Source organism: Aulonocara stuartgranti (assembly GCF_965226115.1).
Source record: "Aulonocara stuartgranti genome assembly, chromosome: 13".
NCBI lineage: Eukaryota > Metazoa > Chordata > Actinopteri > Cichliformes > Cichlidae > Aulonocara > Aulonocara stuartgranti.
In genome coordinates, this window is record NC_138949.1 from 712,462 (window position 1) to 736,262 (window position 23,801).

The 23,801-nt window shown below is 41.4% G+C and overlaps 1 protein-coding gene across 1 annotated transcript in view; it reads right to left on the reverse strand.

Annotated features, from left to right (window-relative positions):
* hnrnpll (heterogeneous nuclear ribonucleoprotein L like) overlaps positions 1-7,095 on the reverse strand; it is an 80,546-nt gene extending 73,451 nt beyond the window's left edge. Inside the window, exon 1 of the mRNA XM_082556864.1 lies at positions 6,635-7,095. Coding sequence (XP_082412990.1) covers positions 6,635-6,856 — 222 coding nt within the window. The 5' untranslated portion in view covers positions 6,857-7,095. The remainder of the gene's footprint in view (positions 1-6,634) is intronic.
* Positions 7,096-23,801: the final 16,706 nt, after the last annotated feature.

A 23,801-nucleotide genomic window follows, 5' to 3' on the forward strand; every position in this document is an offset into this window, starting at 1 on the left:
TGTGCGTTCATCATTTGTTTGAAGCCAGCTCACCTCCTGCAACCACTTTTCCGAGAATACGCGCTTCTTTTGTGTGTGTATGTATATATATGCGTTTAATCTTGTTCTTATTTCATTTATTGTTTCTTTTACTGGGATCCTATTTTTAGACTTTCAACTGTATACATGTGCTCTGTTCTGACTCTAATTAATGGCTGAAGCAACACACAGTAGCAGCGCATCCATTTTCTTAATCACCCTCTAATGATGAAATGACGTATGTGTAACCGTGTACGTGCATGCATACCTAAGTATTCGGAAACTAGACTACAAGCATGTAATGCTGATTACATGCAAGGTGATCCCACCTTCACTCAGAACCCAGAATGCGTGTGTGTGAATGTTCCACTCTAATACCCCCGGACGCTGTAATGGTGAGACAACGAGAAAGGAAACAGTCATATACATTACATCCTTCTACCCAATTAAAAAAAGCCCTTCTCACTTCTCTATTTACTCTGTTGGTTGTTTATCTCAGCAGAGAGCTGCATTCTTCTAACCCAGCTACCCAGCCCACACAGTCAGCAGACCACAGACCCACTTTAATAACATTTGTCAGCTTGCTGGGAGTCCTTTAGCCGACACACAGCTAATGCAGAAAAATGTTTGTTTGTTTTGTTTTTTAACATTTTAAAAACTAGGCTTGCAACAGTGAGATTTACATGAAATGATAAAAGCTAGAGTTATTCAATTATTAAAAAAGGTTTGGTCAATAATGGCATTATAGTTATTTAACACTATTACTCACTGACATGACTAGTGACTGAACTGATGTTAAAAAGTATATCTGCTTGAATTTTAAATACATTTCAACTACAAATATAGCAAAGTCAAGTCTTCCTTAGCAACAGCTTCCTTACAAATATAATGTTTCAAATAGGAGAGAAACTAATATAATCTGGCTTCATCACAATCTCACAGAAGATACTGCTGCAACGCTGGCTCCTCAATCAGCAGATACATCAAAGGCCAGACTTACTGCGGAGGCCAAATTATCAGTCTCAATACAGATGTAAGTGCAAAATTCAACAATAATGGACCGACTTGTAAATGGTGATACAAAGAACAGTGCAATGTAGCAGATCAAAAACATACAGCAGTGATGAGGCAATGAGTGATGTGCTGATATAGGTACAGCCTGTTATGTGCAATATGCCAAAATAATTCTGAGTAAACAAGCACTCTATGTATGCATTTCATATGAAAAGGAAGGAGCAGTTCATTTACTGCCTGCAAGCGTTGACAAAGCATACAATATTTTTGTAATACTGTGTCATCAGAAATATAGTTATTGGAAATGGTCTTAAAATGTTGTCTTGTCACTTTATAAAACCTGAAGTCTGTGTAACTTGTAGAAGAACATTTCCTGCCAGATTCAGGATCCGACCCTGACCGACCCAGCCTCAATAAAGGTACTGCAGTTGTGGCACATATGTATTTGTGCATATTAATTTTTAATTTCCTGCACGGTGTGTGATACTGCAGGTATTTATTATTGTTGATGGACGAGGACACACAGCCAACTGTAAGTAAACACAGAATCTGCAAACTTGTACGCTGGCGAGAGCAAGTCTTCAAATCAGATTTGATCAAGTTAAGGCACGAGGCACCTACCCAGCTCAAATACTGGAAGTCAATTCAGTTTCATTTGGTTTTTACTTATAATGCACCAGATCAAAACAATCAAGAAGGCAAAGGTGGAGACTGGGATAGTAGAACTTAATAAATGATGTTCACGTGGTCATGAAATGTTGCGTGATGTGGTGACCGTGGCCATGTACTGGAAAGGTTTGTACCCTACCCGATGTCTTATTTCCTGCATATTTATCATCAAATGCTTTAGATAAAAAAAATATTTTATTAGACAAAAGTAACCTGAGTAAATGCTAAATGTAATTTTAAATACTGATTGTATTTACCAAAGGGGAAAAGCCATCCAAACCTACCAGCTACCAGGCCTACCATGTTACATTTTGAATTAACTGTTTAACCATATATTTTGAAATGCTAAGTTCAAATTTGATTAGCTACAAAGCTAATTTGACAATGTGAGGTAGGCTAAACAATCAAAAAGCAACACATCATGTCACGATCTAAAATTAATTTGAGAACAAATAAGAAAAAAGTCATGACATCTATTAGTCAGGAAAATGTTACAAATCCATTTCTTCAAAGAACCACAGTGAGAGTTATTATCAAGAAAACCTGCCCAACAGTGGCTGACCCCAAGAGCCCCTCACCAAATCATCCAGGAGGTCACAGAAGAACCCAGAACAACATCCGAACAACTCAGTCAGTGTCAGTGTTCACGACTCAACCATAAGAAAGAAACTGGGCAAAAACTGGGAGAGAAAACCAACCAAACCAACCAGAAAACCAATACTGACCATAAAAAAACCAAAACAAAGGTTCATCCTCACATATTCAAAAGCCCATCTTGCTCCCCAAGACTTTGGGAAAGTTTTCAGGGGACTAATTAGAGAAAAGCAGGACTTTTTGGAAGGCTGGTGTCCCGTTACAGCTAGCATAAAACTACCCCAGCATTTTATAACAACAACATCGTACCAACAATCAAACATTGAGGTAACAGTGTGATGGCCTGGGGCTGCTTTGCTTGGAATCATGGATTCTACTCTGAAAATCCTGAAGGAGAATCTCCAGCTCCAGTTCATGGCCTGATGATGAAGAGCATTTTGGTTATGCAGCATGATCTGAAACACATCAGAAACTCCACCTTAAATGGCTTAGAAATAATAATAATAAAGCTTTGAGGTAGAGCTGGGCGATATGAGATTTCTTCATATCACGATATGTTTTTTTCATTTCAGGCGATAACGATATCTATCACGATATAAGCCAAATAACTATATTTGTAAGATTTAAATGTGCCGTTGCTCACAAGTAAAATGTGAAATAATCAGCAGCTTGTTTTTATTTAAATATTTATTTCCCATAATAAGTTCAACAGGGTAGATGTACTTAAGGAACATGAGACTTTTTCAGATAAATAAAGGCAAATATTGCAAACTACACAAAAGGCAGCCGCTAAAGCGTTTAAGTTTCAAAATAGAACAAACGAAACAGACTACTAAATTGTCAATTCCACTTAGAAACAAAATATTAATTCTAAAAATAAATCTTAGTTTGTTTTACAGAAGAACAGACAAAACTGACTAACTTTTGTCAATATCAAATAAACTGAGAACTAAAAGGAAATTCTCAATCTCTCCTTGTTGTATAGCTGAGCTTTTCAAACAGTTTTAACAGTTACTTTAGTCTGACAAAAGCCGAATGACGAATTAGCGCTTCCAGTCAGAGACTGAGGCTACGTCCACACGTACACGGGTATTTTTGAAAACGGAGATTTTCCGTTTTCGTTTTAAAAAATAATCCCGTCCACACATGAAGGCAGAAATGAAGGAAAACGCTGCTATGAACATGCCAAAGCAGCAGGTGGCGCTAGATTCCTAACCGTGCAGAAATGTTGGCCAATCAGAAGTCTAGAAGCCTCGGTGGGAAAAAGTAAACAAAGCTGGGGCATAGAAGCAGAACCGAGTCGTATGTGTGGACGGACAGTAACTGTGTGTATATGTAAGCATTTAAACACTGCAGAGAGTAGAATTAACAGTATTGTAGAAATTCATTTCACCGAAACAATAACGTGGCGCACAGTGTGACGCATGCTCCAGTTTATTGTATTTCCAGACTTGCTTTCGGCACAATTTACAGTGCACGCTACTCTGTTTTTTGTCAGACTTGAAATAGCCGAAATACCTTCACACTACGGAACTTCTATGGCTCTTCCGTTCAACAATCTCTCCGGCATTGGAACCATCATCTGTTTTCTCTTCGGTCACGCTCGGTTGATTTTTCTAGTCGGCACACTCATTTCCTCCATTACCCGCTGGCTGCTTCCCAAACAAACACACGTGCGGCTTGGCACTTAGAAAAAGTAAATATTTTAGATAATGTTGACAAATGTAAGACAATCCTAAATAAGTGGTTACAAAGAGACATCACAATTTTTGGAAGAATATTATTAACCAAAATGGATAGTTTATCTAGATTTATATATCCAGCTTACTCTCTATCAATATCGAATAAAGTTATTAAAACAATTAATAGCTTGAATTTTAATTTTATTTGGAGGAATAAGTGCCATTATATATCTAAAGATGATTTGGTTAAACCATACATTGAAGGCGGTGGAAACGCAATTGATTTTGACATAATGAATGGTGTTTTGAAACTTAAATGGTTAAAATCCTTCCTAAATAATCCACACTCCATTTGGTTTTTTATACCAAGTAAGGTCTTTAACACACTGGGGGGTATCGACTTTCTCCTAAAGTGTGACTTTGAAATTACTAAGCTACCTGCTAAACTCTCTGAATTCCATAAACAGGTCCTTCTTTATTGGAAAATGTTATTTAAACATAATTTCACTCCACATAATAGCCCAATTTGGAACAATAGATATATACTGATGAACAGAAAATCTATTTTTATTCAAGATTGGTTATCAAAAGGTGTTTGGGCAATTGCCCATTTTGTAGATGAGGAAGGACATGTTCTAGGACATCAAGATTTTTGCCAGAAGTTTAATATCCAATGTTCTAAAAGTAAATTTAATCGGGTTATAAAATCCATTCCATTGTCACTTAAAAACATAGTTGTAAATGATATAATATATTCTGACATCTCCCCCAAGTTAAGGCAATTATATATAGATGGTATTCGATTTTGTGATGTTAAATGCAACAATAAGTTTCTTAGATCTTCATTAAGGAGTCTTTATTCTCCAAATTTACTTAGACGTAATTACATATTAAAAGATTTCCAAAGGGAAGAAATTGAAAAAATAAGAACTGATTATATCACCTTCCCTATCCCTCCTAAAGGGAAAGAAGTCCAATTTAAAATCTTGAATAAAATTTACCCGATAAATAGACTCCTTAGTGATAGATTCAAAATAGAAACGGGTAATTGTGTATTTTGTGAAACAGAAGAGGAGGATTTGGACCATCTATTCTTTTTGTGCAATTTTGTACAAATATTTTGGTTGGATTTTCATACCTGGCTTTATTCCAGTGGGATTCAAATTACCCCATTTACCTTAAATATGATAATGTTTGGAGTGTTTTTGAAAGAAAAGAAAGCTAATTATGGTGTTAATGTGTTATTAATCTTGTGTAAGCATTTTATACATAAATGTCGCTTTTTTAAGATTAAACCAACACTGGCTCACTGGAAAAACGACCTAAACCTGTTGGTTAAATCTTTGACTTTAGTTAAAAAGAAAAAGGCTGCTTTTTTTGTTTCCTTTGTAGAAGATTTTGATTTAGTGAGTTAATAATCTGTTAATTTATGTGACCCCATCTTTATATTTTATTTTCACTATATATGAAAGTTGCTAATATGTAAGAAATGTTTATTCTCTGAATCTGTAATATATGGTGCATTTTGTTTGTATGTTTATATTACTAATAAAATAAAAAAAAATAAAAAATAAAAAGTAAAAAAAAATAAAATAAAATAAAATAAAAAAAATAAAAAAAATAAAAAAATAAAAAAATAAAAAAACGTGCGGCTTGGCACTTGTGCTGTACGTAACAAGTCACGCGACGTGACGCTGCGGCTGTGATTGGTTCGGCTCTGCGCTACTTAATTTGGATTGGCTGGTCTTTTTTTTTTTTTTTTTTAAGAGGTCTATCGCGATAGCTTAATTTCTCTATCGAGTAAAAGTTATATCGCGATACATATCGTTATCGTTCTATCGCCCAGCTCTACTTTGAGTGGTCTAGTGAAAAGTCCAGACTTAAATCCAATTGAGAGGCTTTAGCATGACCACAAACAATTCCATTCAGTTTTATTTATATGGTGCCAAATCACAATAACAGTTAGGGTTAGTAAGGTGCTTAAATTGGCCATTCATACTCGAAAAACGTCCAATTTGTCTGAATTCACACAACTGTGCAAAGAAAAATGGGCCAAAATTCTTCAGCGTGAAATGAATGTCTTGCCAGTTATCAGCATCACTTGAAACAAAGGGGTAAATACTTTTTCATGGCACTGTAAATATCAGATGGACTCAACATTAGCAGATACAAGAGACACTGGGTGAATAACCAAAGAGAAACCAGGACATCTGTGTTAAACCCAAATTTAGGCTTCTGAGTTTCGTGTGGGAAACGTTAACAAGTCGATGATTTGTACTGAAAAGCCAGTGACCTGAGAGGAAACCACAGCATTGCAAGGAAATACACAAATACACAACAGACACCATAGAGTGGAAAGAACCGAATATTCAACATCAAAAGTCAAACGGGACATTTTGCACATTTACCACCACACACATTTTATCGGACAATTGCTTTGGCTGAATGAACACAGGCGTCACATTGAAAAATTGGCCTGGATTTATAGCTCAGGCTCCACTGTGTCGGTGATGTCGGCGCCGACATATGTGTGACAGGTAGATGTCTCTTGGCACAGACTGCATGACAGCGCGCGCGCACATGCGCGCGGCTCGCCCGGCTCGGTGTGTGATGCTGTGCCGCAGGGTACCGTTAGGTAACATTTTTGCTCTCCTTACCCTCAGCCCTGCTCCGAATTGGCTCGCGCTCCACCGGGCCCGATTGTCTGTCGCCGACTCTCCGTTACCGGGTAGCGATCCGGAGTCCGAATCCTCTCCTTCCTCCAGCTCCTCTTCCCCCTCCTCTCTCTCATCCGCCTCCGTCTCCTCTGTTTTGAGCCGTTTAGCCGCCCTTCCGTACTCCCCTTCCTCACGCTGGCCGGCTTCTTCTGGAGTAGACATGCTCGGTGGTGGATCAGGTGGACGAAGCGACAGTGTCTGCAGCTGGTCACTCTGACACGTCCATGCCGAGAATGATCCTTTGGTACCTGTCTCGTCTCACGGGTCCTTTCCACGGATGCGTCTGTCTCTCTCCAGCGCCAGTGATTTTCTATATATATGTCCCGCCCAGTGCCTTCTGTTATTGGTGAAACTGGTCCTGCGCCTTACAGACACGGCGTGTCATTGGTCGGAATCGAGTCGTCAACCGACAGGCTCTCTCCAGGCTATGCAGAGGAGTGCACGGAGGGAGCGGAGAGGAATGGTGGGTAACATACAATGCAGGGAGAGGCAGACTGAAACCACAGAGGGCTGGAAAAAGCAGAGAGGGGGGGGAGCATCGGTGTGAATGTGCAGCATCATGAAAGGAAAAGTCATCTTTATCCTCTGTCATGCCCGGATTACCCAGAAACATGGTGGGATTTAGGAAAACAGCTCATTGTCGCATAAACATGTTTTTAATTTCCTCACATTACATTTACATTTAGACAGGTGAAAGGTTAACCCTAACCCTTATGTAGCCCTCTGAGAGCAGCGTAACCTATCCTGACTTGGTCTCCAGCACAGGTACTGACTGAAATCCCCAAATCCAACTGAACAGCCTTTTTGTTAGACGCCTTTCCCAGTTCAATCTGTCAAAGTTCACACGTAACGGTTAGTTCCTCTAAACAAGAGCAAAAAGCGGATCTTCTCAGTTCCTATCTTGGGTATCCTTTCTGCACATAGTTCTGGTTTTGTTCCTTTTCCATTTCAACAGTAATGACAATAAGTGTGCCATTGCATAGGCACACTTAATAATAATAATTGTATTATTATCAGTAGTAGTAACACTCTATCACATTTTCCAAACTATTTGTCAGGTCTTACTCACAAAGATTCTAATTATTATGCTGAACTCAGTCTGCTATTTTATTTTTAACTGCAAGCTTTCTGTCAGCATATCTTGAACATAACAGAAAAACTAGATAGTAAAAACAGACACCCTCATTCAGAGATATTATCAAATCATAACATCACGTCAGCACTGCCTGATGCGTCGATGTGGTCAGCAGCCTTATTTCCTGTTGCTGCATGGGAATGTACAGTCACCAACAGCCAGAGGTATTTTAATGTGTAGTCTCACCCCCGGCAGTCACTTACACACTGTTTTGGTAAGAAAAGAAGAAATGAGGTTTTACAAAAAGCCTTAACTAGTTTGAACGACAATGCCGTCGTTCAAACTAGTTATTTTAGTAAATAGTATAGGGACGGCACATTGGTGGTGATTAGAGTCTTGGACATGTCAAAGATTAGCCACCGAACTGATATGATTGGATTAGTATTTTTTGTGTAATAGCAGATACTCCCTCTCAACACCTTTGTGGTCAAAACTGCCCCATTGAAACCAAACGTTTGAATCTCTCTGCTGTTCCAGTATAAAACCACAGATTCTGTAATGTCAGCATGTCATTCTGAAAACAAAAACTAGTGATATTTGACATTTTTACTGCAATCCACCAGATTCCCCATTGTAGGCCAATGCAGGAAATTCTTGTATTTTTGCCAGTTATATTATGGAGCCGTGCGACCACCAGACTTGTATCGACGCGTGTCTGAATTAGTGAGAAGATGCGTGCATGTGTGCGTGCATGTGACGCTGTGTAAATGTGTAAACATGCACTGATCATTTCAGGGGTGAAGAAAGGTCATCTTGGAGCGATGTGCTGTGAAGTGGCGCTCGAGCAGCGACGTGGCCTCCTGCCCTTGCTGCACTCTAGCATGCAGCTTGGCTGAGGGGTCATTTCATTAGTGAGCAGAGAAGAAAGACCTGCAGCAAAGAAAAGGAGAAAAAATGAAGAAACAGTTTAGTGCAGAAGAGGGTTTAGAGAAGGTCATGCAGCCTTTACCTGTCAGGGAGCTGCAGGACTCATCAGAATAAGACAAGCTTAAACGGAGAATGCATACTGCTCAGCGGAGAGCTCAGCGGAGAGCTCCACGTCTGTGAGCGCCTCTGACACTTCCCATGAACATGGAGAGGACTCAGAGGATCCTGCCCATCCTAACAGTGAGTCGACATGTCATGTCCCGATGTTTGATCTGAGGGTCTGTGAGATACGCTGTCTGTCTTGACCTTTTCTTCACTCCTGACATGATGCAGTTGATTTTGCAAAGGACAATGTCATGGTCCTGGGTCGTGTGACCCAGTGTGTTATGCTTAACCTATTTTGATGTTTATTGTTTGCTTAGGTTCTTTAAGGTAGTCCAGTCCTTTTTGTAATTATGTTACCCTTGCATTACGTCTCCCTTGCCCTTCGTGTGTTTATGTCTGTGTGTCTTGTACTGTCAAGTTCATGCTGTCAGTCATGTCACCTCCCCCTGTACTACGTCTCCCTGGTTCATGTCTCATGTTTCCTGTTTTACTTTGAAGGCCTGCATTCACTGTCTGTGTATTCAGCTCACTCCTTCTGTCCTGTCTTTAAGTTCATGTGTGTCAGCTGCGTTCCCATGTGTGGCCACTTCCCCTGATCATCCCTCATGTGTATTTAGTCTCTGTGTTTCTTACAGTCTGTGTCGCGTCGTCTGTGTTCCCACCCTCCATGTTTCCATGCCCGGTCTGTTGCATTCTAAGTCATAGCCTTACCTTAGTTCATTCCCAGTTTAGGTTTCTGTTTAGTTATTGCTTTCGTGCTGCCCTTATTCTTGTTTGTTTCTCTTGCGTTACCAGCCACAATAAAAGGCTCGCTTTTGTTTAAAGTTCACTCCCGTCTGCTCACTTGTGTTCGCACCTGGGTCCACCACTCACACCACCGCACGGTCTGTCACAGCGGACCGTTACAGACAAGCCTACACAGGAGGCGTTCAGTGAGTGTCAGGATGAAGTGATGTGGATGTCCAAGAGATATCATACGTGGAACTTCTCTTTTTTGTTTATAGTTGTAGGAGGCAGACCACATGGTGGCCTCTTGACCTGCTCTTCAATCGCATTGATGTCTCCACCTTCAATGCTGTTGACTGCTGTGGATCCCTCCTGAAACCAGCAAAGAACATACACATGAAGGTTTTCGTGCAGAGAAAACACCTGCCATGCTCAGTATCTGCTGCTGCTATAGCAGTAGAGTTACAGCCCGCTGCTCCTGCCTGCACAGAAAACAGACACTGCTGGTTCTGCACAGGCCTAAAAACAAGGTCCTTTACCAACTGCACAAAGCGTAACAAGTGCATTTGTAGAGGATTCGCAGCAGGTGAAATACTGCAGGCCTGTTGGCCTACTGCTGGGAATAAGCACACACACACACACACACACACACACAGAGATACATATCAGATATAGATATATATGTATAGAATAGAATAGAGTAGAATAGAATAGAATAGCAATTTATTGTCATTGTGCATGTACAACAAAATTACGGGTGCTCCATCTGTGCAGGCACTTTGGAGAACAAAGTGTTTGAAGTAGTCCAAAGGACAACAACTTAAATAGCACATCCCATTTGGGATTTGGCAATAGGACACACAGAAGAGTACCAGTTGAGCAAACTGGGAAAATGGATTGGGACTGAAATCAGCTGGTCTGCAGGGTTGCTAGCTGATCTTGACTATGAAGTTTGCTAGAACAGTATTTCTGCTATGCTCAGTATCTTTTGTATGTGAGCAAAAACCATAAACCACCCTCTGTCTATGGTCTGTCTGTCTGAACGATGTAATGCCTGTGCATGCCTTCACAGCATACTGGTTTATGACCCAAAGTTTAAAGTGGGGCAGACTTGTGAAAGGGTTTCAGTTACATTCAAGAGCCAATGGTCACATTATGTGCAAATTATTTGTGATTTTCATAATTAACTAAAAAAAATAAGGCAAAATAAATAACTACTTGAATCGCTTCGCTAATACTAATGTGTACTACTGGCAAGCTACTAAAATATCTAGTTAAACTACTAGTTTAATGTCAAGTTCTCTACTCTGCACCACAGAGGTTGTGCATTAATTATAGTGACATTGTTCTTCAAGTGATCCTAATGTTTGAAAGGTGTGAGGCTGAATGAGGCTGAATGAAAGTTGTTTAAGACGCTGGTTAAAGGCCCATGCACAACCCTGCTGCACTGTGGTTTGTAATTCCTCTCTTACTACATGTGTGCTTGGCTGCTTGCCTATGCGGTCTGAAACTAATGTCACAAACAGAATAACACAATATAGCCGAGCCATTTCCTGTTCCTCCTTGTACACACGCTTAATCATAAGTGTGTGGTCCTTCATGCAGCCTGTTTTCACACTCATGCTGTGATTCAGATCAGCTTTCAGGCAATTCAGCCTGCTGGACAAGACTAAAGCTGAAAGACGAGACTGTTAATATGATCCTTTCACTTAATACTTTTAATAGGGTGTGATTCACTTGCTCACCTACAGACACACACATTATTATTAGATGGGAAGAGGAGAGACTAATGGTTTCAGCAACTATATCAGCTAGCTTACATAAATACAAAATGTTACATGTATAATTTTAATTATTCTCATTCACATGTTGGTTGGTTGTGGCACAGCTAGTTCAGGTTTTAAATGATATGTTTGATTTCTTGTCCAAGTACAGACTATACATGAGATACATGAGAATAAACTTGCTACACAGTTGTGCTAAAGCCTGCCTGCTCAGGTCAGATGACAAAGGTGAGGATTGTAGAAAAAGTTGGGTTTGGGTGCTCAGTCAGTAAAAAAGCACTAAGTATCAAACCCTGTAAATAGGACATTCCCAAAGGCAGGCAGAGTTTTGCACTGTTCCCTCACAGTAAGATGCTCCTGGGCTAAAAACTGTGATTGTACAGATTTCCTTCATCGATGTTTGTTTGCAGGCCGAATGACTCGGGGGAAGAAGCGGTTTGTGAGTCTGGACCTGAGGAACCTGATTGACCTGAGGTGCCATCCAGAGGCGAAACAAGTACTTGGTAAGCAGGGTGCAAGGGGTCAACTATGATGGCCCCGGTTTTCCTGAGACAGGAGGAGTTAGCAATGGCCTGCAGGGGTGGCAGAGGACAGCCAGTGATTTTTTGACCAGTGTTAATTACCCTCTGTGTAGGTTTCCCGTTCTCAGTTGTGGCAGCAGCAGCTATTTTTCCTCAGGACACGGTGGAAGTGCAGCCATTGCTGTGCCTTCTTTACCAGGGTGATGGCTTTGTGGGTCTCCGGAGGCGGAGATGTGGGTGTCCAGAAATGAGAGGGGACTGGACCTGTCTGTGCCTCCTGGAGTCCACGATGAGTTCTTTTAAGCATGTTTATTTTCAGGCCATTTTCTGAGCCCCAGAACAAATTCTCTACCTCTGCCCTGTACACAGTTTCATCTCCATCAGAGATGAGCCCAACCACAGAGGTGTCATCGGCGCACTTGACGATGTTAGGCGGGTGGCAGTCACAGGTGTATATGGCGTAGTGTAAGTGAATGAGAAAACAGCCCTGTGGGGATCCGGTGCTGAGTGACAGTGAGGGGGAGAGGTGGAGGGAGAGGTTAATTGGTATTTCTAATTTGGCCATATGGGTAAAAATGAGCATAAACGCCACTATGTCCATGGGGTACCCAGCCTTTGCCCCCCTGCGTACCTGAGAATGCTAATCTGTTATCTGTATACAGAGCATCATATATAATACACAACAAAATATGATGCTGGTCAAACATTTCCAAATAAAAACAAAATAATTCTGAAGCCTAGCAACTAGCCTAAATGTAGCTTAGAGATAGATATCACGAAGAAGAACATTTTCTTTCTGTCTCTTAACAGATCCAGAATCAAGTGAACCAGTAACCTACTGGTTCTGGTACAATGTTGCTGTTGACGGGTTGCTGCTGCTCTTGCTCCTGATAGTGCTGGAGGGCGATCTCAAAACAGTAACAGTAAAATGCAAAGACTGGTGACAGCGCTTGAAACCATAAGGCAACAGATTTTAAAAAGTGTAGGAAATAAAATAGACTCTGCCTGTGACTCACTCTTCCTCCTTCCATCTCCTCTCATCCATCACTCTCCACTTGCTGTCCATCTGAGAGCAAGGCACAATTTGCTATTGCATTGATCTATTATTTAATTTTCCATACTTAACAACTCTCACACCTAATCCATGATAAATTAGTGATAGAAAAATTTTATACATCCAAAACACAGCAATTGTGTTTATTATAATTTTTTATACTTGAATACCTCTGCAATGCAATGACTGGTACATGTGTTATTGTTACCTGTGCCTTTAAACTAAATATGTTCCCTAAAACGGTGGACAGAGCTTCAGAGCCCTGACAGCTGTACCCAGTTAGCTAGCAGCTAATGACCAGCACACCTGTGCAGTTAATAAAAGGACAGGTAATGTTTGTCGCGCTGTTTCACACACAGCACGCTCATTTATTTCAATTCGCCAGTCGCAACAACCAACAGTTGACCAATGTGTGCATAAAAACCTAATACTCCTGTGTCAGAATTCTGACTTTTTTCTCAGAATTCAAGAAAAGAAGAAAAAAAAAAGACGTGCCCACTTTCCCCCCCCAGTGGCCCTAATCCTCTTCCGTAGTGCTATAGACTACAGTGTACGCTGTTTCATTTGCATCAGTCTGCGTCTCCCAGTTAATTTGTGTGTTTCCCCTACATCTCTGCACTGCTCAGGTGGCAAAAACTGCGCGTGGTCCTTGCGAGCTCGTTCCCGGCTCATAACCACCGTGCTCTGCTGTCAGGGGCGAGTTTTGGTTATTATTCATCATGTGACTGATGACAGCCAAATCCTTGTATTTAGCAAAATTGTGATTAATACCTAAACGTTATTGTTGAAGGGCACAGACAGGACTCCACATGCACACAGGGCGCTGGTGCCTATCTACTTCTAATTACCCTCATGTGTATACATACTGCCATCTTCCTGTCAGCCTTTGTTTCATTGTATGTTGGCCTACTCGTGCTTAGCAAGTTGTTTGGATTCTTTGCATTTTTCTTTATGGACTTTGCATTCATCTGCATTAATGGTATGCCTTCAGTTAATTTAGCCTTTTTCTGCATTCACACCTTACATCCAGAGTTCAAATCACAAATGTAATGAGGATGTCTGCAGCAAAATCACTATTAACCAGAATTTGAAATTAACTGTACAGCTGGATGCTTTCAATGTGGAGGAGCAGCCCCTCCTTAATGACTGAACTGCTCACCCTATCGAAAGGCTCATCCACGCCTCATACAAAGCTCATTTTGCCCTTTGTATGTTTGTATGTGTTATTCTTACGCATTTAAAAGAACTAACAATAATTGTTTCTCAACAACAATGCTCCATCCTGTGGCAGATGGCTTCAGAACATACTGGACTCAACAATTTAGCGGCATTGGATATTAATTAAAATGTAAAACTATTAGAATAAATGACTAGTGCGTTTAATACTGAACACATCGCAAATATATATATTTGCCCTTCAAGCTTTAATATATGCTTTACTATATTAAATATAATGTAAAAACTGAAATAAAACTACTGAAAATTAATGAATGAACAGATAAAATAAACACATGAACAAGAGGAGCCTATGGAGAATTTATAGAGCACATCTTTTCATCAAGTCTATTTACATATATAAGACATTACATGTAAAAATAACCCAGAAACATCAGAAACAACTTTTTCTTTCTTACAAAAGTCTTTTTATTAGGCAACGTTTCAGTGCAACGTACAATACAGAATACTTCAGAGTGTTCACATTATGGATTCCTCCCCGCCACAAAGAAAGAAAAAACAAACAAACAAAAAACCAAGCCCCTGCTGGCTATTCACAGACAATAGTTGTCGGTCTTTCAAAGAAGTCCAGAAAAGGAGACCACAATTTATAATTTTTTTTTAATCCACGAACTGTATATCTAATTTTTTCTAAATCCATACAAGTCATTATATCTTTTACCAATTGTGCATGTGAGGGGAGAGAAGAATATTTACACTTGAGTAAGTTAACTCATCTGGCCAACAGTTAGTTCCAAAAGTTAGCCAATGAAGGCCAGGACCACTACATGTGAATCAGTGTACTAGGAGCACCCCTACACCTTCTACAGGTTGGGCCCATCTCTGGATATATCTGCGCCGACTTGGCCCTGGACCAGTGCACACGATGAACTATCTTAAACTGAACAATATCAAGTGCGTAGCGAGCACACACTTGATATATTGTGAACTTGGTCAAAGACAGAATCCCACAGTTCATCTGTGATATGAAAGTTAAGGTCTTGTTCCCATTTAGATTTGATGCACTATTGAAGAAAATTGTAAATTGTAAATTAAATTGCACAGAACTGATATTGTGCCCTTAGAAGTTGGTTTGACCATTAAAATTATCATATGGAGGTTTGTCTGACCCTTAAAAACTGAGCAGCTGCAATGCCAAATTTGGTAGATAGTTGAGAAAAACTTGCAAATTGTCCATCTACATATAAGTCCACAAAAGATTTAAAAAAGGATTTGGCACTCAGGATGGGAAGGCATTGAAATACATATAAAGATTTTGGAAGTAGCATCATTTTTACAGAGGTAATCCTGCAATAGTCAGCGTAGGAGGTAACAAGACGATGAAAACGAATGGATGCCGACTGGGTGAAAAAAGAAGGACGTAATCTGTGTTGCGCAGATGGAAAGAGGCAGAACGGGTGAGATTACTGATGTGAGATTTATATGATAGTGAGCTGACTAGGATGACACCAAGGCTCTTAACCTCAGTCATTCTAATTACCAGAAACCTCGAAGCACAGGCCGAGGGGGCGGTGTGGCAGAAATTTTCCAAACCAGCCTATTAATCAACCAAAGACCCAGACAGACTTTTAATTCATTTGAAAGCCTGATGCTTAGCCTCGTCCACCCCAGCTGTAAAACTCAGAAACCAGTCTTACTTGTTATCATCTATCATCCACCTGGGCCTTACACAGAGTTTCTGTCTGATTTCTCAGACTTTATATCTGATTTAGTTCTGAGCTCAGATAAAATAATTATTGTGGGTGATTTTAACATCCATGTAGATGCTAAAAATGACAGCCTCAACATGGCATTTAATCTGTTATTAGACTCAATTGGTTTCTCTCAAAATGTAAAAGAACCCACCCACCACTTTAATCACACTCTAGATCTTGTTTTAACATATGGCATAGAAACGGAACATTTAACAGTGTTTCCTGAAAACCCTCTGCTGTCTGATCATTTCCTGATAACATTTACATTTACAATAATTGATTACACAGCGGTGAAGAGTAGACTTTATCAAAGTAGATGTCTTTCTGAAAGCGCTGTAACTAAGTTTAAGAATATAATCCACCCACTGTTATCATCTTCAATGCCCTGTACCAACACAGAGCAGAGCAGCTATCTGAACACTACTCCAACAGAGGTCGATTATCTTGTTAATAATTTCACCTCCTCACTACGTACGACTCTGGATACTGTAGCTCCTGTGAAAACTAAGGTCTCTAATCAGAAGTACCTGACTCCGTGGTATAATTCTCAAAGAAAATAAGAACAACCCCAGGTTTCTCTTCAGCACTGTAGCCAGGCTGACAAAAAGTCAGAGCTCTGTTGAGCCAACTATAACGTTAACGTTAACTAGTAATGACTTCATGAACTTCTTCACAAGTAAAATTTTAACCATTGAAGAAAATAAATTCTTATAAATATGCATTATGCATTAATATTGATCATTAATATGCAAATTATCATTGACATGACCATTGATCAGCAACCACTAATCAAAGACCAGTGGTTGTTTTTACTGTGAGATTTCCATCAGTAATGGGAGACATTTAAAAGCTGATGTGTACCATAAACCTACGCATACGGGTCAGTATTTAAGGTTGACTCTCATCATCCACTGGAGCACAAACTGGGAGTCATCAGGACGAGCAAACACAATCCCCAGTGACACAGCAGCCAGGGAGGTAGAAGAACATCACATCAGGAAGGCCCTGAGTATATGTGGTTATCCCAGCTGGACATTTGTCAAAGCTGGGAAGGCGCCAAACGTAAGCTCCAGCTGCTCCAGGAGAGAAGGACAACCGCTGCCTAAGCGAAAACCCATAGTGATCCTGTATGTGTCAGCATTTTCTAAACACTGCGTCTCTGTGGCAGTGGTAAGGTAGACCCTACAATAATACATACAGAGGAAAACCCAACACTCATATGACCCCCTATGAGCAAGCACTTTGGTGACAGTGGGAAGGAAAAACTCCCTTTTAACAGGAAGAAACCTCCGACCGGTTAATAACAAGTATGATTCAATGCAGAGAGGTCTGTTAACACATAGTGAGTAAGAAAGGTGACTGAAGAAGAAACACACAATGCATCATGGGAATCGCCCAGCAGTCTACACCTATTGCAGCATAACTAAAGGAGTACTAGTGTACGTAGTGCCGATGTGAGCCTAATCTTAAAAGTAGAGATAGTGTCTGTCTCCTGAATCCAAACTGGAAGCTGGTTCCACAGAAGAGGGGCCTGAAAACTGAAGGCTCTGCCTCCCATTCTACTTTTAAATACTCTAGGAACAACAAGTAGGCCTGCAGAGCGAGAGCGAAGTGCTCTAATAGGGTGATATGGTACTACAAGGTCATTAAGATAAGAAGATAAGATAAGATAACTCCTTGTTGTCATTGCGCAGTCATACATAGTACAATAGTACAATGAAATTGGAAAACCTGCCCACGTCGGAACTATGTACAACACAACATGACACGACACAGTAACTTAACTTAGTAATAAAATGAAGAATAAGTTTGTTTATTATTGTTATTACCCCCCCAAAAAAAGTCCAGGGAGGTAGCCAATCAGGTCAGCTGTTTGCATTGATCAGGGCTATTGCCCTGTTGTAAAAGCTGTCCTAGAGTCTGTTTGTCTGGGACCTCAGCGGCCTGAACATCTGCCAAACGGCAGCAGATTAAACATCTGGTGTCCGGGGTGTGTACAGTCCTAAGGATGCTGTCCCTATTGAAACAGCGCTAGCTGTACAGGTCCTTCAGGGAGGGAAGAGGATGTCCAATGATTTTTTAGGTCATATTAATGACTATGGATAAAGTGACTAAATGCCTTTTTGTGTGCCTTCGTGCAGCTGGAGAACCACACACAGATGCAGTATATCAGCACACTTTCAATGGAGCAGCTGTAGAAGACAATCAGCAGCTCCTTCTTCAGGTCCGTATTTCTGAGGATTCTCAGAAATTGGAGATGCTGTTGGGCCTGCTTCAAAACCACAGGGTTGTTAGAGCTCCATTGGAGGTCTGTTTCTATGGGCACACCCAGGAACTTGAAACTGGAGACCCTTTCCACACACTCCCCGTTAATGCTGACAGGCTGCAGCTCAGACTTCCTCCTTCTGAAGTCAACTACCAGTTCTTTTGTCTTGGTGGTATTGAGGTCCAGGTTGTTGTCTGCACACCAATCTGACAGCCTCTGAACTTCAGCTCTGCATGCTGTCTTGTCTCCCCCAGAGATGAGCCCCACCACAGTGGTGTCATCTGTGGACTTATTGACTGTGTTGTCTGGGTGGGAACTAACACAGTCGTGTGTACAGAGTGTACAGTAGGGGACTCAGTACACAGCCTTGTGGAGAGCCGGTGTTGAGGCTGAGGGCTGAGGGAAGTTGAGGCCCCACTCTAACTCTCTGTACACGGTCTGAGAGGAAGTCTCTGATCCAGCGGCAGGTGGTAAAAGGAAGTCCAATATCCAGCAGTTAGTGGATATTGTATATTGTATATTGACAGACTATTAGTCTGTCCGGGAGTATCGTATTGAAAGCAGACCTAACGTCAACAAAGAGCAGCCTGGTGCAACGCCCCTGTTGTTCCAGGTGAGAGATGGTGGTGTGGAGCGTTGTAGCAATGGCATCTTCAGTTGATCTGTTAGCTCTGTATGTGAACTGGAGCGGGTCGAGTGTGGGTGGCAGGCAGGACATGATGTGACGTCGGACCAGTTTCTCGACGCACTTCATTATAACAGGTGTTAGAGCAACTGGTCGGTAGTCGTTGAGGCTGCTAATGTTGGTCCGCTTTGGCAGTGGGACAATGTGGCCGACTTTAGGCACGGCGGGATGCAGGACTGGGACAGTGAATTCAATTCAATTCAATTCAATTTTATTTATATAGCGCCAAATCACAACATAAGTCGCCTCAAGGCACTTCATAGATACAGAGAAAAACCCAACAATCATATGACCCCCTATGAGCAAGCACTTTGGCAACAGTGGGAAGGAAAAACTCCCTTTTAACAGGAAGAAACCTCTGGCAGAACCAGACTCAGGGAGGGGCGACCATCTGCTGCGACCAGTTGGGGTGCAGTGAAGTGTTGAAGATCTTAATGAAGACTCCAGCCAGCTGGTCTGCACATCAGATAATTTTTTTTTTTTTAAACGTGAGACATTTTAAATGAGAATAAGAAAGTGTTTCCTTGTGCCCCCCTCTCCCTTTTAATGCCCTACATGGACCCCTGGCAACACTTTGCTAGACCCGCCCCTGCACAGTTACCAGCTGTCAGCTACCTAAAAAAGGACCCTGGTGTTATTTGTCTCTCAGAAACAGTTCATAACGTCCCTTCAACTCATTCATGTCACCTAAACCTGTTTCTCCATCACAGCTCTGATGATTCAGTAAGGACATCTCCTGGTTTCATCTTCATGTTTCCCTCTCACCAGATAACCAAACCATATCATGACCAGCAGCTTTACAGCTGTGGCTCCAGCAAACATCAGCTGATACTAGAAATTAATATTAAATAAATTCTAACAACAGCTGATCAAGCTTAAACGTGCTGCTGTTGTTTAGCGCGACATCCGCTGGTTTCCTGTTTCTGGCACAAAGTGAGCGATAAACAAACAAGAGAGAAAAGCTGATCAGCTGATCATTGATCAGTTTCATGATTGAAGTAGAAACAGGAGAGGGAGGGGGAGAATGAGAGAAGTAGAGGCAGCTGTGCAGCGTAAACACAGAATAACTCCAGCTTTGTGTCTTTTTCATTGTAGCTGAAGTCGGGACAAACTGTTCATTTTCACCTCAATAAGAAACGCGTAATATTTTCTCTGAATACGAGACGATTCTTTTTTTTACGGGACGGTTGGCAACTCTACTAACTAACCTTATGAACAAAATAAAGTTCAACATCAGTATCATAGCACCACCCAGCTGTATAGAAACTCCGTCATGCTAGCTAGCACGCAGTACGAAAAAGTCAGCATAATGAAAATAAACTCCACCTAAACTTGGTTCATATCTGACCCAGATGGACTGCAGGTCATAACTTCTTACCTGAAGTTCAGTTCACCTGACAGCGGCCGCTTCGGGTCTCTCCTCTTGCCTCCCTTTTCCTTCATCCACCTGCTGGCTTCCACCACTTGCTAATGTTATTGAATCTGTGGAAGCTCCGCGACAGCCACCACACGAAGTAACGAGTAACGAGCCTATCTAAATCCCAGTAACGAGTAACGCGTTCCCGGTTTTGGCATAATAGCTAGTTACCGTGCTCGTTACCACAATAATAAAGTAGTTACTGTAACGCGTTACTTAATAACGCATTAGTCCCAACACTGGTCCAGCATGAAAATCATATTTTTCTTGAAGGATGCAGACTTCTTCCTGTACCACTGCTTGAAGAAGGTGTCTTCCAGAAACTGGCAGTAGGACTGGGAGTTGAGCTTGACTCCACCCTCAACCCGAAAAGGCCCCACAAGCTCATCTTTGATGATACCAGCCCAAACCAGTACTCCACCTCCACCTTGCTGGCGTCTGAGTGGGACTGGAGCTCTCTGCCCTTTACCAATCCAGCCACGGGCCCATCCATCTGGCCCATCAAGACTCACTCTCATTTCATCAGTCCATAAAACCTTAGAAAAACCAGTCTTGAGATGTTTCTTGGCCCAGTCTTGACGTTTCAGCTTGTGTGTCTTGTTCAGTGGTGGTCGTCTTTCAGCCTTTCTTACCTTGGCCATGTCTCTGAGTATTGCACACCTTGTGCTTTTGGGCACTCCAGTGATGTTGCAGCTCTGAAATATGGCCAAACTGGTGGCAAGTGGCATCTTGGCAGCTGCACGCTTGACTTTTCTCAGTTCATGGGCAGTTATTTTGCGCCTTGGTTTTTCCACACGCTTCTTGCGACCCTGTTGACTATTTTGAATGAAACGCTTGATTGTTCGATGATCACGCTTCAGAAGCTTTGCAATTTTGAGACTGCTGCATCCCTCTGCAAGATATCTCACTATTTTTGACTTTTCTGAGCCTGTCAAGTCCTTCTTTTGACCCATTTTGCCAAAGGAAAGGACGTTGCCTAATAATTATGCACACCTGATATAGGGTGTTGATGTCATTAGACCACACCCCTTCTCATTACAGAGATGCACATCACCTAATATGCTTAATTGGTAGTAGGCTTTCGAGCCTCTACAGCTTGGAGTAAGACAACATGCATGAAGAGGATGATGTGGACAAAATACTCATTTGCCTAATAATTCTGCACTCCCTGTACATCCACACATATGCACATAGAAAAAGCAAAAAAACAAAGCACTGAATGTGAGAAGCAGTGAGCCTTGTGTCTGTGCGTGCCACCATCTTGCTATTAAAGGGGCCTGATTATTTAAGACCTTGTATGTGAGGAGCAGGATTTTGAATTCTGGATTTAACAGGAAGCCAAAACAGGAGAAATCTGCTCTCTCGTTCTAGTCCCTGTCAGGACTCTTGCTGCAGCATTTTGGATTAGCTGAAGGCTTTTCAGGGAGGTTTTAGGACTTCCTGATAATAATGAATTACAGTCGTCCAGCCTGGAAGTAATAAATGCATGAACTAGTTTTTCAGCGTCACTCTGAGACAGGATATTTCTAATTTTAGAGATGTTGCACAAATGGAAGAAAGCAGTCTTACATATTTGTTTGATATGTAAATGTAAATGTTATCAGGAAATGATCAGACAGCAGAGGGTTTTCAGGAAACACTGTTAAATGTTCAGTTTCTATGCATATGTTAAAACAAGATCTAGAGTGTGATTAAAGTGGTGGGTGGGTTCTTTTACATTTGAGAGAAACCAATTGAGTCTAATAACAGATTAAATGCCATGTTGAGGCTGTCATTTTTAGCATCTACACGGATGTTAAAATCACCCACAATAATTATTTTATCTGAGCTCAGAACTAAATTAGATATAAAGTCTGAGAAATCAGACGGAAACTCTGTGTAAGGCCCAGGTGGACGATAGATGATAACAAGTAAGACTGGTTTCTGAGTTTTACAGCTGGGGTGGATGAGGCTAAGCATCAGGCTTTCAAATGAATTAAAAGTCTGTCTTGGTCTTTCATTAATTAATAGGCTGGTGTGAAAAATTGCTGCCACACCGCCCCCTCGGCCTGTGCTTCGAGGTTTCTGGTAGTTAGAATGACTCAGCGGTGTTGATTCATTTAAACTAACATAATCATCCTGCTGCAACCAGGTTTCTGTAAGGCAGAGTAAATCAATTTGTTGATCAATTATTAAGTCATGTACTAACAGAGACTTGGAGGAGAGAGACCTAATATTTAATAATCCACATTTCACTGTTTTACTCTTTGGTTCAGATGTGGATGCTGTATTGTTCTTTCTTTGTAATTGTTTATGTTTAAGTTGTTTGTTGCTGGTTTTTAGTTTGTTTTTTGTCTGTTTGGGAGCTGACACAGTCTCTATGGAGATGGGTTTTTGGGGGGGTAGCAGGAGGAGAGAAGCTGCAGAGAAGCGTGTAAGACTGCAACTCTGCTTCCTGGTCCCAACTCTGGATAGTCATATTTTGGGGGGTTTAATAAATGTGTCCATATTTCTAGAAATGAGAGCTGCTCCATCCAAAGTGGGATGGATGCTGTCTCTCCTAACAAGACCAGGTTTCCTCCAGAAGGTTTGCCAATTATCTATGAAGCCCACATTGTTTCTGGGACACCACTCAGACAACCAGCAATTTAAGGAGAACATGCGGCTAAACATGTCACTCCTGGTCTGATTGGGGAGGGGACCAGAGAAAACTACAGAGTCCGACATTGTTTTGGCAAAGTTACACACCGATTCAATATTGATTTTAGTGACCTCCGATTGGCGTAACCGGGTGTCATTACTGCCGACGTGAATTATAATTTACGTTTACCCTTAGCCAGCAGTTTTAAATTTCCCTCAACGTCGCCTGCTCTGGCTTTTGGAAGACAATTGACTATGGTTGCTGGTGTCTCTAGCTTCACATGTCTCAGAACAGAATCACCAGTTACAAGAGTTTGATCCCCGGCAGGTGTCTCGCCGAGTGGGGAAAAACGGTTAGACACAAATGACTCTGCAGTCTATTTACACCTACAGGCCAGTGGACACTCTTTCAAGGATGACGATGTAACATCCTGGACATGGAGGAACGCTGGTTTGAGCGTGGAGTCAAGGAGGCCATTTATGCGAAAGAGGAATGGAGGAGGGGGCCTAAGGGTACATCTTACAATGCTATGATTGCAGCCATTCCCCTACTCTCTGTGAATGGTACTCATAGCCATTAATCAATTGTTGTTGATCGGTGGCCATGACAATTTGCATATCAATTATCAAGAAACTGACCTCACAGCCCATTGTTCGCTATTGGTGCTGATTTCTGTCATTATGCAAATGTGCCGTTTACTGTTTGTACGTTTATACGGTTGGAAACCTGCAGTCAGCTGAGACCGAAGAAGTCACCTGGATGAGTGATGAAATGTTTCTCTCACTGAAAACTCTACATTCAGATGAACAGAATCAACCTTTCTGGGATTTCCTTACCTGGATGATTGAGCATGCATTAATACATCTATACAGAACGGGACCAGCCTACCAGTGGATTTAAACGCAGGACCTTCTTGGTGCGAGGTGACAGCAGTAACCAGCCACGATGCCAGCCTCTTCAGAGAACACATTGAAACAAAGCACCAGCACGAGAGAAA